Genomic DNA, 14,284 nt, shown 5'->3' on the forward strand with positions numbered 1-14,284 from the left:
GCTAGCTGGTCTTCGGGAACCATCCCAATGCCCACTGTCCAAAAACCCTCTTGGCCGATAGAGAGGGGGTTTAACTTCGGCAAGACACTCTCCACTATAATCAAATTCTAGTCCAGATTGTTGGGACAGCAGTTACCTCCTCTGCTGTTCTGATGGTCATGGTCAAACACGACAATCATACATTTCAGTTTTACTCTAAATTACAGTGTGGCACACTTTTTAAAAAAAATTTTTTAAAAAATTATCTATTCATGCATTATTTCGATTTTATATGTGGAACAATTGCATAGGCACAGAACAATGTTTTATTCATTTATGTATTTACCATTTCAGTTTCACATTGTGTAGAAGAATTGCAAAGGCACACAACAATGTTTTATTTATATATCATTTCAGCTTTATGGTGTGTAGAACAACTGCACAGGCACACAACAATGTTTTTTTAATCTATCTATCATTTCAGTTTTACAGTGTGTGGAACAACTGCACAGGCACACAACAACTGTTTTGTTGGGTCTACTTGCAACGACGGTTCCTTTCTTTTATACATACACACTACAAACAAAATAATAATACATTAAAATTTTTGGTAGGAAGGGGGGTTCAGACACCAGCAGGTCTACACATACATTGACCAGGAAGATGGGAAAAATCTCCACTCTTGAAACTACCAAGTGCACCATAACTGGGGATCGAATTCAGGGTGAGAACCCTGCGCTCTAACTATTACTACTGATCAATGGCCACCTGTCGTTTGGCTTTCAAGGCAAATGGAAGGTGAAAGGAAGAGAGACCGACCTTCAGTGTGTCCACAAAGAACACCTTCACTGTGTTGTCCAGCAGAGCCACAGCCAGCAGCCTCTGGTCAGGGCTGAAACCACCACCACCACCATCATCATCTGATCTTTCCATTACCATCACCACCCACATTGTTCATCACAAACATGCAGCACCACTACCATCATCAGTGATGACCGTAACTATCACCACCACCATCACCAAAACACAAAATTCACCACACACAGGACTGAAACCACCACATCATTCACCACACACATGAGTAATGCCACCATCAACAATATTTCCTTAAGGAAAGTACATTAATTGTATTCATTAAGCTATAGTAATGTGTAATCATCTTCATAAATGTTTCTGAGTGATTGCACACTACATGTTTTCACCTTCTCTTATATTTTAGTGTTAATGACATGTGGTTTTTCTTACCTAGTCAACAATTTTTCATTGTGTTGAATATTTTCGTGAATGCCCATGTTCTAAAAGTGACTGTGATGTATATGTTTGTCAAATGTACTTGTGCTAAAAGACACATTTCTGTTAATTTACAGATGCAAAAAGTCTTAACTACAACAGCTGCTGGTCAGAAGTGAAACCATCACCAGCCGCATCATTCACCACCAATATATACTGTAGAAACACCACCACCATCAATATTTCCTTCAATAAACTTTTTTGTCAATGTGCAAAGAAACAACATGAACATCATGATCAAACTGTCTTTCACACAATTATCACCTGGCAAAACTTGTCATGAAATAGACTTCAGACTATATTCAATATCACAGAATGATACAGAAAAAGAAACCAGGAAGAATGAAAAGGAGACAGACAAAAAGGCTTAAGGACACACACACACACACACACCAACATACTCAACCTGCATAACCACTGACCAAACTACCTCCAATACAAATGGCAAAGTTCAGTTTTCAGTGCACAAGAGTATTTGTATTTGTATTTGTTTGTATTTGTATTTCTTTTTATCACAACAGATTTCTCTGTGTGAAATTCGGGCTGCTCTCCCCAGGGAGAGCGTGTCGCTATACTACAGCGCCACCCATTTTTTTGTATTTTTTCCTGCGTGCAGTTTTATTTGTTTTTCCTATCAAAGTGGATTTTTCAACAGAACTTTGCCAGGAACAACCCTTTTGTTGCCATGGGTTCTTTTACGTGCACTAAGTGCATGCTGCACACGGGACCTCGGTTTATCATCTCATCCGAATGACTAGCATCCAGACCACCACTCAAGGTCTAATGGAGGGGGAGAAAATATCGGCGGCTGAGTCGTGATTCGAACCAGCGCGCTCAGATTCTCTCTCACTTCCTAGGCGGACGCGTTAGCTCTGAGCCAGTGGCAAGGATTGCATGTTCATTCATAATTCCCATCATCACTGGAAAACTCTAGAGTGGTGGCCAAGAGGTAACACACTGGTGCAGGAAGCAAGAGAATGTGAAAGTGCGGGATCAAAACCCACACTCCCCAGATTTTTCTCTCCCTCTACTACACCTCGAGTGGTGGTCTGGCCACTTGTGACTCAGATGAGACAAGAAACTGAGGTCCCATGTGTAGCATCAACTTTGAGCATGTAAAAGAATCCATGGCAACAAGAGAGTTGTCCTTGGATCCCCACAGAAAGCAAGCCAAATTTCATACAGAGAAATCTGTTGTGACAAAAAAACAGTACAATACAGTTTCAGTTTCTCAGTGCGGTGTCACTGCGTTAGGACAAATCCATATATGCTACACCGTATCTGCAAGGCAGATGCCTCACAGGCAGCATAACCCAACGCACTTAATCAGGCCTTGAGCACATGCATTATGTGTACCGATCAGAGTGGATTTCTTTTGCAGAATTTTGCCAGAGGACAACACTCTCATTGCCAAAGGTTCTTTTTCAGCGTGCAAAGTACGCGCTACACGCGGGACCTATGTTTATCGTCTCAACCAAATGACTTGACACAGTTCAATTCTCCAGTCAAACTTGGGAGAAAGGGTGAAAGGGGGATACGAACCCAGACTCTCACGGACTCTGCATTGGGAGATGAGCATCTTATCCATTCTGCCACCTTACACCTTTACAATACAATGCAATAAAGTTCAAGATTTGGTGGTTGCTTCATCAGTGTATCACCAAACTCTCAACCCACTCAGCACGTTCAGCCTCAACAACAGAACACAAATGCCTGTTGCATCAGTGCATCACCGAACTCTCAACCCACTCAGCACGTTCAGCCTCAACAACAGAACACAAATGCCTGTTGCATCAGTGCATCACCGAACTCTCAACCCACTCAGCACGTTCAGCCTCAACAACACAACACAAATGCCTGTTGCATCAGAGTATCACCGAACTCTCAACCCACTCAGCACGTTCAGCCTCAACAACACAACACAAATGCCTGTTGCATCAGTGCATCACCGAACTCTCAACCCACTCAGCACGTTCAGCCTCAACAACACAACACAAATGCCTGTTGCATCAGTGCATCACCGAACTCTCAACCCACTCAGCACGTTCAGCCTCAACAACACAACACAAATGCCTGTTGCATCAGAGTATCACCGAACTCTCAACCCACTCAGCAGTCAGCCTGACCTGTATGTGACGCAGGTGATCTGGTCGTCCATCTTCAGCGTGCGAGTGTGGACCAGCGACAGGTGCTTTCTGAAACAATCACAACAAAACACCTTTCTATCACTCTGAACGTTCTCTGCGCCTCTCACTCATCTTGGAACTCTTTAGTCATGTGATTTACTATGACTGAACAATGCAAGGAACTAAACATCAAGGACATTGTCTTCCATGTAATATACATTTGGTTAAAATACAAAGAACTAAACAGACTTCTTTTACAATGTTGGAATTAAATGTCAAGGAACCATTTCACTGAGCTAATTCTGGGGATCCAAATTATGTCATTTAATGAGGTAGAGATCCACACACATCATAAAAAAAATGTATAAAAAAAGCTGGAAAATCCTGATGACACAACCTGTTCAGTCATTCACACATCATACAAACTCTGCTAATTCAAAAAACATAACTGTACACAAACACACTTCAGCCCAACACAAAATATACCCACACACTGATAAAAATACCCACACCAGCATACCTATACAATTATCACCCAAGCACACCCCACCACCACATGCACACATGTACAACCAAACACACATCTGTTGACACAAAGCCCCAGTCAATACCTCTGCGACTGGTCTTCGGTGGAGGTGACCAGTTCAAACTTCCAGAATCTGACTGTCTGGTCCTTGCTGCCTGTGACGATGCCATTCTGCACACACACACACACACACACACACACACACACACAGAGTTCTCTCTATCTGACATTTGCACATCCCTCACCCTCTCCCCAGTTGAAGAGATCCCACAGTCTTTCATCACCATCTAGGAAGTGAATTCACATCAACTGCATCTAGACCTCAGCACAAGAAGGTGGGGCACAATCAGCTCCTTTCTCTGTTTTACAGCATTTTCTGCCCCACTAACATAAACCCACAACAATAACAATCTTCCACAACACAGTGTAATTTCTTCCTCAGTATGTTAGAAAACAAGTGACTGTCTCCTTCAAGGTATTCCAGAACAGTGTATATAATTTCTTCCTCAGTATGTTAGAAAACAAGTGACTGTCTCCTTCAAGGTATTCAAGAATGGTGTATATTCCCTCAATATGTCATCACCACACTCTAACATTGTGACTATATTTCTTAACACATCATCTCAACTATAAATGGTGAACAAACTTCAAACACAAGTCATGACCCCACTCTGAACAAAGACTAACAGTAATTTACCTGAACTCATCAGTACAGTACTTAAAATCCACCTGAACACAGCAGTACAATAGCTGTAATTTAGCTAACACAGTACTACAGCGTTTGTAATTTACCTAACAGCACTACAACATTTGTAATTTACCTAACATTTCAGTGCAACATTTGTAATTTACCTGAACACAGCAGTGCAACATTTGTAATTTACCTGAACACGGCAGTACCTCATTTTCCTTCAAAAGTTAACAACCTACAAAATAACGCAAAGCAAGAAGCATTGACAACACAGAGACATCAGTGATTTAAAGACCAAGCATGTGTTTTACCATGCTGACAACTTGGAGCAAACAGTGACATCAGTGATTTTAAAGACCAAGCAGGTGTTTTACCTGCTGACAACTCGTAGCACTCACCTGGTCTTTGGGGGCCAGGCTGAGGGACCACACAGTGTCCTCGTGAGCACTGACCGACGACACCAAGGTGCCAGAACCGATGTCAAACACCTGCAGTTTGCCGCTCTGTTTGAACACAGAACAATAAAATAACAATAATAATAACACCAATAATAATAATCATAATGATGATAATAATAATCATAATGACAATCATTATAATAATGATAATGAATCATCTTCCATTGCTAATAATTTTGTGTTATGCAGCTCAATCATTGAGCACACTGAGTACGCACAATTCATGCACTTAACACTTAATAACAAAGCATACCCTATAACAGCCGAGGGAATGCTTGGCAAAAGCAAAACGTGTGCCTTGATACTATTTTAAAATCACTCAGAGTTGGAATGTAACGCACATTGGATGGTAGTGAGTTCTGAATTTCTGGTGCACTGACACTCACCCTTCTTTCTCACGGTCTCCTCCCTCCACCTTTCATCTCAAACCCTTTAAAAAAAAAAAAAAAGGTGAGGGGATAGGAGGGTGGAAGGAGACCAGCTTCCTTTGGTCTAAACGCTGGAATGAACAGTGTGTACATCTTAGGTGGAGAACCTTAGAACACGACTACATACCTACAGTCACTTAAGCATGTTACCAAATAAGAGAAAAAGACAGACAGAGAACACAGCATACCTTTGTGCCAATGATGGCGTACTGGTCTCCAGGTACAAAGGTAGAGCACAGGGCGTACTCACACTCCATGGAACGAATGCACTGCAGTGATGTCCTAGCCACACACACACACAAAAAAAACACACAACAATTCGTCATAATATGAGTCCATGGAAACTTGATACATATTTTTCTATCAGATAGTAATCCTACAGAGTTGACATTATTTCCATTCTCAAGACTCAGTTTCACTTTCTGTTCAAACAACAACTAAAACACTGCACACAAAATCTTGTTTCTTGCCACCATGGAAGATACCAGCTGTTGACTGCATACATGCACACACACACACACACACACACACACACGCTCATTCATACAAACATGCACTCACAAAGTTTTTTTAAGCAGTCATGACAGCAAAGCAGTTACATACAAAACGCCATTTTCTGCAATCATTTCCAGTTCTCATCATCTCCTTTCAAGGGAAGGAACAAAAAGCAACAGCACTGATACGTACAAACAAAAACCAACAACAGCATTGATACCAGCAAACAAAAAACAACAGCACCGGTACCTGCTCCACAGTTTGAGCTCCTCAGCGCTGGCTGACAGAATGAGATGGCTGTCAGAGCTAAAGGCCAGGGTTCGAACCTCGGTGCGGTGACCGAAGCGGCTGATGGAGGTAGTGTCTTCGCACTGAACGTTGTGCGAATCCACCATATGGACCTCCGTCGTCTGCACCATGTTGTTGTTGAGCAGCGCCGCCACCTTCACAGGTAAAGAGAAAGACACTTGAGTGTTGTTTCCAGCTCAGCATTCAACACACAATGCCAACCCCTGTCAAGTGTTTGTAGGAACAATCAAGAAATTTGGTAGGAACATTTTGAATTTGGAGGAACACTTGGACTCCAAGCCTCATCAGCAAATGAACATTTTATTTACAAGGCATTCAGACACTTGGGCCTACCTGCACCATGATGTAAATGCTACATACAATTCAGCTGACTGGTCACTCAATGCTGTTTCCATGTAAAAACATACACGATTAACTGAGCATCATCGTGTGAAACCAAAGTTAGTAGTGACTGCCCTGGCCCCATGATCGATAGGTCTAGAGTGTCTGGGTTATGTTATGACAGGAAAGCATGTGACCTTGCCATGTAGTTGAAAATTAACTCGTCGGAACAATTTTGACATTGGCGTAACGTCGGAACAAACCATGATTGAGCGTAACAAAACACAGCGAAATCGTAACAGTTGGCATCTCTGTATAACGTATAAACTTCTACCTGCAGACACATCCAACACACAATTAGAGTGTGTAAAAATCTGTATATATAATGACAGAAGTTTATATATGACTTTCTGGCTGTTCTGTCAAATTCATGATTGTATTGTGACATGTTTGAAAATAAAATACTGTACACTGTGTGAGAAGGAGAGAGAGAGAAAGAGAGAAAGTATGTGTGTGTATATGTGAGTGTGTCTGTGTATAAGAGAGAGAGAGAGAGAGAGAGAGAGAGTGTGTGTGTGTTTGTGTGAATGAGTGTGTGTGTGTACATGTGTGCTCATATATACAAGTGTGTGCATGTGTGCACACACAATTATGCATGATAATGATAATAGTAATATCATAGTTTATTTTCATATAACGCTATAATACATACAGGAGCAAGCTCTAAGTGTTTTACAAGTCCAGAATTTGAAATGAACCAAGCAATTACATAAGACGAAGCAGAAACATACAGAAGAGCAATTAAAGCGCAATCAATATTACAGAAGCAAAATTTATAAAACCCACAAAGCTACATTCTCTTTATAACAACTCCAGACCACATTTACAACATCCTTCAAAAACAGTTAAAATAAGGGCAACAACCGTCAAAATTTATATATGTAAAAAGGAACACAGTTATAATCATTATGGATGGAATCAATATAAAGGTATGTGTGTGTAGGTGTGTGCACACACACTTACACAGGTGTGTAAATATGAATGCACATATGCGTGCCTGTATCAATTTTGCAGGAGGACAGGTATACCCTGTACTACCTTGAGGCGCCCTGTATCAGTGGTGACCACGTCCAGACCTCGCAGTTTGCCGTCCAGCTTGAAGCTGTTCACCCTGCGAACCTCATCCTCCACAGTCACCACCACCTCCTCCCCCTCCTCCATCTCGCCCTCCATCTCCGCCCTGTAAGCAACAAACAGCAGCACTTTGTCAAAGCATGAGTACTGACTGTACTTTACAAGATGACAGTATGAGTACTGACTGTACCCTACAGGTTCTCACCCCACCCTGTGGAGAACAACCATCCCTTTTGACAGTAAGAGTATTTACTGTGCCCTACAGATGACAGTATGAGGACTCTATCCTAGATATGACAGCATGAGTACTGAGTGTATCCTAGATATGACAGCATGAGTACTGAGTGTATACTAGATATGACAGCATGAGTACTGAGTGTATCCTAGATATGACAGCATGAGTACTGAGTGTATACTAGATATGACAGCATGAGTACTGAGTGTATCCTAGATATGACAGCATGAGTACTGACTACCCTACAGATGACAGCATGAGTACTGACTGTACCCTACAGATGACAGCATGAGTACTGGCTGTACCCTACAGATGACAGCATGAGTACTGACTGTACCCTACAAACGACAGCATTATTGACTGTACCCCACAGATGGCAGCAAAAGTGTTGACTGCACCCTCCAAATGACAGCATGCGTGTTGACTGCATCTTACAGGTGACAGCATGAGTACTGACTGTACCCTACAGACTGAATGACACCTTTCTGTCACAATCAGTGTCCTACTCTGAGTATTTAGTGTACTTATAGACTGTGAATGACATCTCCTTGGGACAACATGAGCACTGGCTGTATGCTACAGATTGTGAATGACACTTTTTTGTGATAACTTCAGTGAATGACACCTTTTTGTGACAAATGATAACCAAATATACCTCTACACTGTTAAAACATACCTTCAGAGGTATCATACAGATTGTGAATGACACATTATTCAGACAGCGTGAGAACTGATTGTATTCTACTGATGCAAACGATACCTCCTCCAGAAAGCATGAGAAACACCTGCACAATAAAGGTTGTGAATAACATCCTTTTACTGCAGCGTGAGTATAAACTGAACCCTGAAGGTTGTGAAGTATACCTGCAGGTACTATCTGTACTCTACAGAAATGTGAATAACACTTTTCATGAGACCCACATCACTGATTTGACAATACAAGCAGTGGACAGAAGATTTTCATACAGTCACACATCATATTCCACCTTGTATGCATGTCGAGAACTTACTTGCGTTTGGCTTTCTTTCGTCGCTTCTTCAGTTTCTTTTGCAGCTCTTCTTCTGTGGCCAGCACAAACACCTCACACTTCTTTCCGGGACCCTGAAAATATCAACTGATACATCACTATTCTTCTGTTGGCTCTAAAAGTAAGACACACACATTCTGCTCTTTTTTTTCTTTTTTTGTCATGGTCCATGAACACAGCATACACATTCTTCAGACTTTTTCTTGGTTACCCCCCCCCCCCACCCCCCAATCCCCCTTCCAAAATATATCAGACAGAAACACTGCTAAGTTTTTCTTTGGTCCCTAAAAAAAAACCAGAATGCTTCATTATCTCTCCCCTCTTTCTCCCTCCTCATCCCCCAAAGACCCTCTCAAAATAGTAACAAACAGCATGCACTGGGTTGTTTCTATGGTCTGTAGAAACAGCACATAAACATATCACACTCTTCTGCAAGCCCAAAACATAGCACACAAACATTTTGTAATACTTCTCAGGTTATAGAAATCTGGCAGAAATATTTTGCATGTTCTCACTGTGCTTCTTCTCCTGTCAATCAATGCAGCCACTTACACCTTTTGCTCTTGACACAAGACGCAGAAATGTTGTCAAGAGGACATATGACATGATCCAATGTCTTGAATGCGATATGCTCTTAGCATACTTAAAGGAATCACTAGGAAAATGCATACACATGTCTAAAACCTTGAAAGAACTGACATCAGATGGCAGGAAAAAAAACACCAGAAGCTGTTTTCTATGCAAACTAACACCATGGCATTGCCGTTTCTTCTCACTGTAATTTTTCTAAACTCAAGTCACGATCAACTTATTGATGATTCAGTCAGTTTTGTCTTGTTGTAGACTTAGGTTTTGTCTGTAAAAGATTAGAGAGAGAGAGAGAGAGAGAGAGAGAGCAAACACACACACACACTACAGTATATCAAAATTAAGGCTGATCATCTCACAAGTGTACCAGTTATAACTAAATGCTTTTATAAATAATAAACCAAAAACATCACATGCTACTGTGAAGGACTACTCTCATTTACCAAAGCACTCTTTGAATGTGAGGCCTTTAAGCCCTTTTTGCATAGATTTTTGGAAAAAATCCTTTCAGGTGTTTTTTGATAATTTTGTACTGCTGTTAAAAATTTCCAAAAGTTTGCTTCGCAGTCCACCTGGACATTTTATTTAATTAAGCTTAAAGTTAACTTTGTTCTAGGTTCTCACTCCTTTGTACATGGATTTTCTTTTTTGGGGGTGGGTGGATGTGGGGGGTGGGTGGGTGTGGGGGTCTAAGTGGATAGACGTTTAACTGAAGAACACACACACACACACACACGAAATAAACCCTGCACACACAAAACCAACTCCGTCCAATATGAGGGTCGAGGCACCCAATCAATGGCAACAAAGAATGAATAAAGATGTTGTATTGTAATGTATTGTACTGTAAGATGTTGGTACCAAGTTACTCACATGACACAGAAGAAACCGCTGTGATGGATCAGTGACCAGCTGGCTCACTTTCTCCCTCCCTTCACGCATCACGGACCCCCGGCTTTCACACCGCAATGGTTGCTGCACACCAAACACTGACATGAATGACACGAAAAATGACACGAATGACACAAATACTAACATGAATAATTAATGTATGCATCTGATCCTCCACATCTGTATGCAGATAAAGAGGAAACTGGTCTGGATCTGTATGCAGATAAAGATAAAACAGGTCTACATCTGTATGCATATTAAGATGAAACAGGTCCACATGTGTATGCAGATAAAGACAAAACAGGTCCACATGTGTATGCAGATAAAGCTGATACAGGTCTACATGTGTATGCAGATAGAGATGAGACAGGTCTACATGTGTATTCAGATAAAGTTGATACAGGTCTACATGTGTATGCAGATAAAGACGAAACAGGTCTACATGTGTATGAAGACAAAGATGAAACAGGTCTACATGTGTATGCAGATAGAGATGAGACAGGTACAGCAGGTGTGTATAGCAGAGAGAAGAGGCTACATCTGTGGGTGGACAGCTGGAGTGACTGAACCATCACACTTAAGTTATTCATTCAAGAATCCACTGGACAATTCCTTGATATTCTCACTTATATTTTTTATAACTTTGATGAATAAATACACTGGATAGCTGAGTTTGGGACCCTGACCCAACTTCTACCAAACTATGGTACAAAAAAAGAGAGAGAGAGAAAAAAAGAAGAAATATTTGAAAGCTTCTCAGCTTGATTTAACCCTATTCTATAACCACTACAACTACTTCATAAGTTTGTATTTCAACAAACAAAATCAATGACTCACAAATCTTTCTTCCTCTTCATCCCCCTCCTCATCGCTGTTCTCTGACTGACGAGCTCGTTTAGCTGGAGCTTGAGAGTCCTGGTCCTCTTCACTGACCTGTCAACCCCAGCCACAAAGCAACATGATCGTCTGACAGGAAACACGTGTCATTTTCTTTTGTGTGTGTGTGTGTGTGTGTGTGTGTGTGCCAACAACTGTCAACCCCTAACGATAAAGCAAAGAGCTTGGGAGTCCTGGTCCTCTTCACTGACCTGTCAACCCCAGCCACAAAGCAACATGATCGTCTGACAGGAAACACATGTCATTTTCTTTTGTGTGTGTGTGTGTGTGTGTGTGTGTGTGTGTGTGTGTGTGTGCCAACAACTGTCAACCCCTAACGATAAAGCAAAGAGCTTGGGAGTCCTGGTCCTCTTCACTGACCTGTCAACCCCCAACGGCAAAACAACATAATGATTTGGCAGGACACATATGTCACACTTTGTTGTCTCTGCACCTGTCAGCCCCCAACAATAAAAAGCACAGTTGTTGTCTCCACACATGTCAACCCCCAACAATAAACAACACAGTTGTTGTCTCAATACCTGTCAACACCAAACAATATAACAGAACAACACAGTTGTCTCCACACCTGTCAACCTCCAACAGTAAAACAACAACACTTGTTGTCTCCACACCTGTCAACCCCAACAATAAACAACACTGTTTTTGTCTCCACACCTGTCAACCCCCAACAATAAAACAACACAGCTGTCTCCACGCCTGTCACCCCCAACAATACAGTTGTTGTCTCCATACCTGTCAACCTCCAACAATAAAACATGTTACACGTTACAGATCGCACTCACCTCATCTCTGAAGGTGATGTCCCAAATTCTGAGCTCACTGTCTGCACATCCGGTCAGCAGACGGTGATCATTGTTCAAGAGTACAAAGCTGTACACCTGTGTACAGAACACAATATAGTGTTTATGCATACACCTGTTCTCAATGTACAACATAACTATAAAGTTGCAAACCTATTCACAACACACACAAAAAACTTGCATTTTTGTTTGCAGCACACAATGTAGTACTGGTAACGCACAACAAAAATTGATAAACCTTTTTGATTAGCAAAAACAAAATGTATCATTAGGTTAAAAAGACACCCCGGCAATTTATAAGAAAATGTGGTTAACATCAAGCAGAAAAAAACCCAAAAAAAACCAAAGAAGACAGCTTAACACAGTTACAGATCAAAATATACTCACATTCACCATCATTCATCAAAGTTCTCTCTCTCTCTCTCACACACACACATGCACACACAATATCAGTCAAGTTCTGTATCCAATAGATAACACACACTCACACACACACACACTATCTCAGTTCAAGTTCTGTATCTAAAAGATTACACACACACACACACACACTATCTCAGTTCAAGTTCTGTATCTAAAAGATTACACACACGCACACACTCACAAACACACACACACACACTTTACCTCAGTTCTGTGTCCAACAAGTGTCTTGAAGCAATGCTGTAATTGCAGATCCCAGAATTTAACCAGCTTGTCTTTAGAACTGGAAAGGAAAAAAAACAACCAATAATTTAATAAATAATTAAAATAAAATAAAATAAAAACACAACAAAACTGAACAATGTTCAGCATACAAACATTTTTTTGCTAAACATATAAAACAATCAGCAACATTAATTTTTTTTTTCATATTTAAGTGAAGACTATTGATGTGCAATGTTGTGAAACATGTTATACGTTCTTAGTTTCTAAATATTTTCTCTCATGGAAGAAAGAAAGTAAAAAGATGTTTCCAAAGAAATTCACATATTTGAACACATTTTCAAGCACCATATTATTATTAATAAAGAATCAAGCATATCTCCGAGTATTTAATCACTTTTGCTTTGTTGCTGTGTACTGTAAAAAAAAATAAAAAATTTTTAATTCAAAAAAAAGTTTGTGTGTACTGCAAACAATTTTATCAGAGAAATGACAGAATGCATCTGTATGTGTATGTGTGTGTTGGGGATGTGGTGTGGAGGGGGCATCAGGAAGTGGTGGGCAGGGTGGGGCAGGAATAGTGTTTTTGTGTGCTTTGCTTGCATCTGACAAGTTGTTTGTAAAGAGCTTTGAGTGGTTTCAAAGCACTGTATGAATCTACTATTATATTTTTTTTTATATTGATTATCATCATCATTATCAATATTATTGTGTGTGCACATGTGTGTGTGCACATGCAAGTGCATATGTGCATGTGTGCATGTGAGTGTGTGCATGTGCTATCAATGATTTCTGAAGAACTGCTTATTTTTCTTTTTAGTATTCATTTGTAGTATTTATTGCTGTTATAAATGATGAAAACTGTTTACAATGTTTACCATTTACTCTAGAATACTGCACAATTTTATATGCCTTAAAAAAGAAAAAAAAAAAATCTCTGCAAGAGCATAAAAATACCTGAGAAACATGTATCTTATCTACATTATATCAAATTAAAAAAACAAACAAACAAAAACAACAAAACAAGAGTCAAGTGGCTAAACCAAACCTTCACAACAGTAACAGAAACATCCCTATCACACACACACAAACACAAACACACACTCTCTCTCTCACACACAACACACACGCACATGACAGCACCTGGTGATCAAGATGTCTCGTCCTTTAAAGAAGGAGACCTTAGTGATCTCATTGGTGTGCCCTTTCAGGCGACACAGGCCACTGTTGGACACTGTGTCCAGCACTGTCACATCAGTGTCCTGCACACAGCACAAACTGGTCAATTCCTGTGCGCGAAATGTGTTTACAATAGGCCTGCATGGCTACACACATAAATGATATGATGAACTACTTACTCTTCAGTTCTTTGTCTGAAACAAGTTCAGTTCAAATGGGGGAAAAAAAAAAGCTATACATAAATGATATGACATATTACTC

At 40.5% G+C, this 14,284-nt stretch overlaps 1 protein-coding gene across 1 annotated transcript in view; it reads right to left on the reverse strand.

Annotated features, from left to right (window-relative positions):
• Positions 1 to 14,284, reverse strand: part of LOC143282793 (WD repeat-containing protein 3-like) — a 35,518-nt gene that overhangs the window by 18,210 nt on the left and 3,024 nt on the right. Inside the window, exons 4-16 of the mRNA XM_076588560.1 lie at positions 13,988 to 14,106; positions 12,827 to 12,905; positions 12,182 to 12,277; positions 11,337 to 11,432; positions 10,482 to 10,583; positions 9,003 to 9,094; positions 7,722 to 7,863; positions 6,243 to 6,436; positions 5,687 to 5,780; positions 5,011 to 5,115; positions 4,007 to 4,092; positions 3,396 to 3,464; positions 799 to 871 (exon numbers count right to left, since the gene is read on the reverse strand). Coding sequence (XP_076444675.1) covers positions 799 to 871; positions 3,396 to 3,464; positions 4,007 to 4,092; positions 5,011 to 5,115; positions 5,687 to 5,780; positions 6,243 to 6,436; positions 7,722 to 7,863; positions 9,003 to 9,094; positions 10,482 to 10,583; positions 11,337 to 11,432; positions 12,182 to 12,277; positions 12,827 to 12,905; positions 13,988 to 14,106 — 1,347 coding nt within the window. The remainder of the gene's footprint in view (positions 1 to 798; positions 872 to 3,395; positions 3,465 to 4,006; positions 4,093 to 5,010; positions 5,116 to 5,686; positions 5,781 to 6,242; positions 6,437 to 7,721; positions 7,864 to 9,002; positions 9,095 to 10,481; positions 10,584 to 11,336; positions 11,433 to 12,181; positions 12,278 to 12,826; positions 12,906 to 13,987; positions 14,107 to 14,284) is intronic.

Source organism: Babylonia areolata, chromosome 6 (genome assembly GCF_041734735.1).
Source record: "Babylonia areolata isolate BAREFJ2019XMU chromosome 6, ASM4173473v1, whole genome shotgun sequence".
NCBI lineage: Eukaryota > Metazoa > Mollusca > Gastropoda > Neogastropoda > Buccinidae > Babylonia > Babylonia areolata.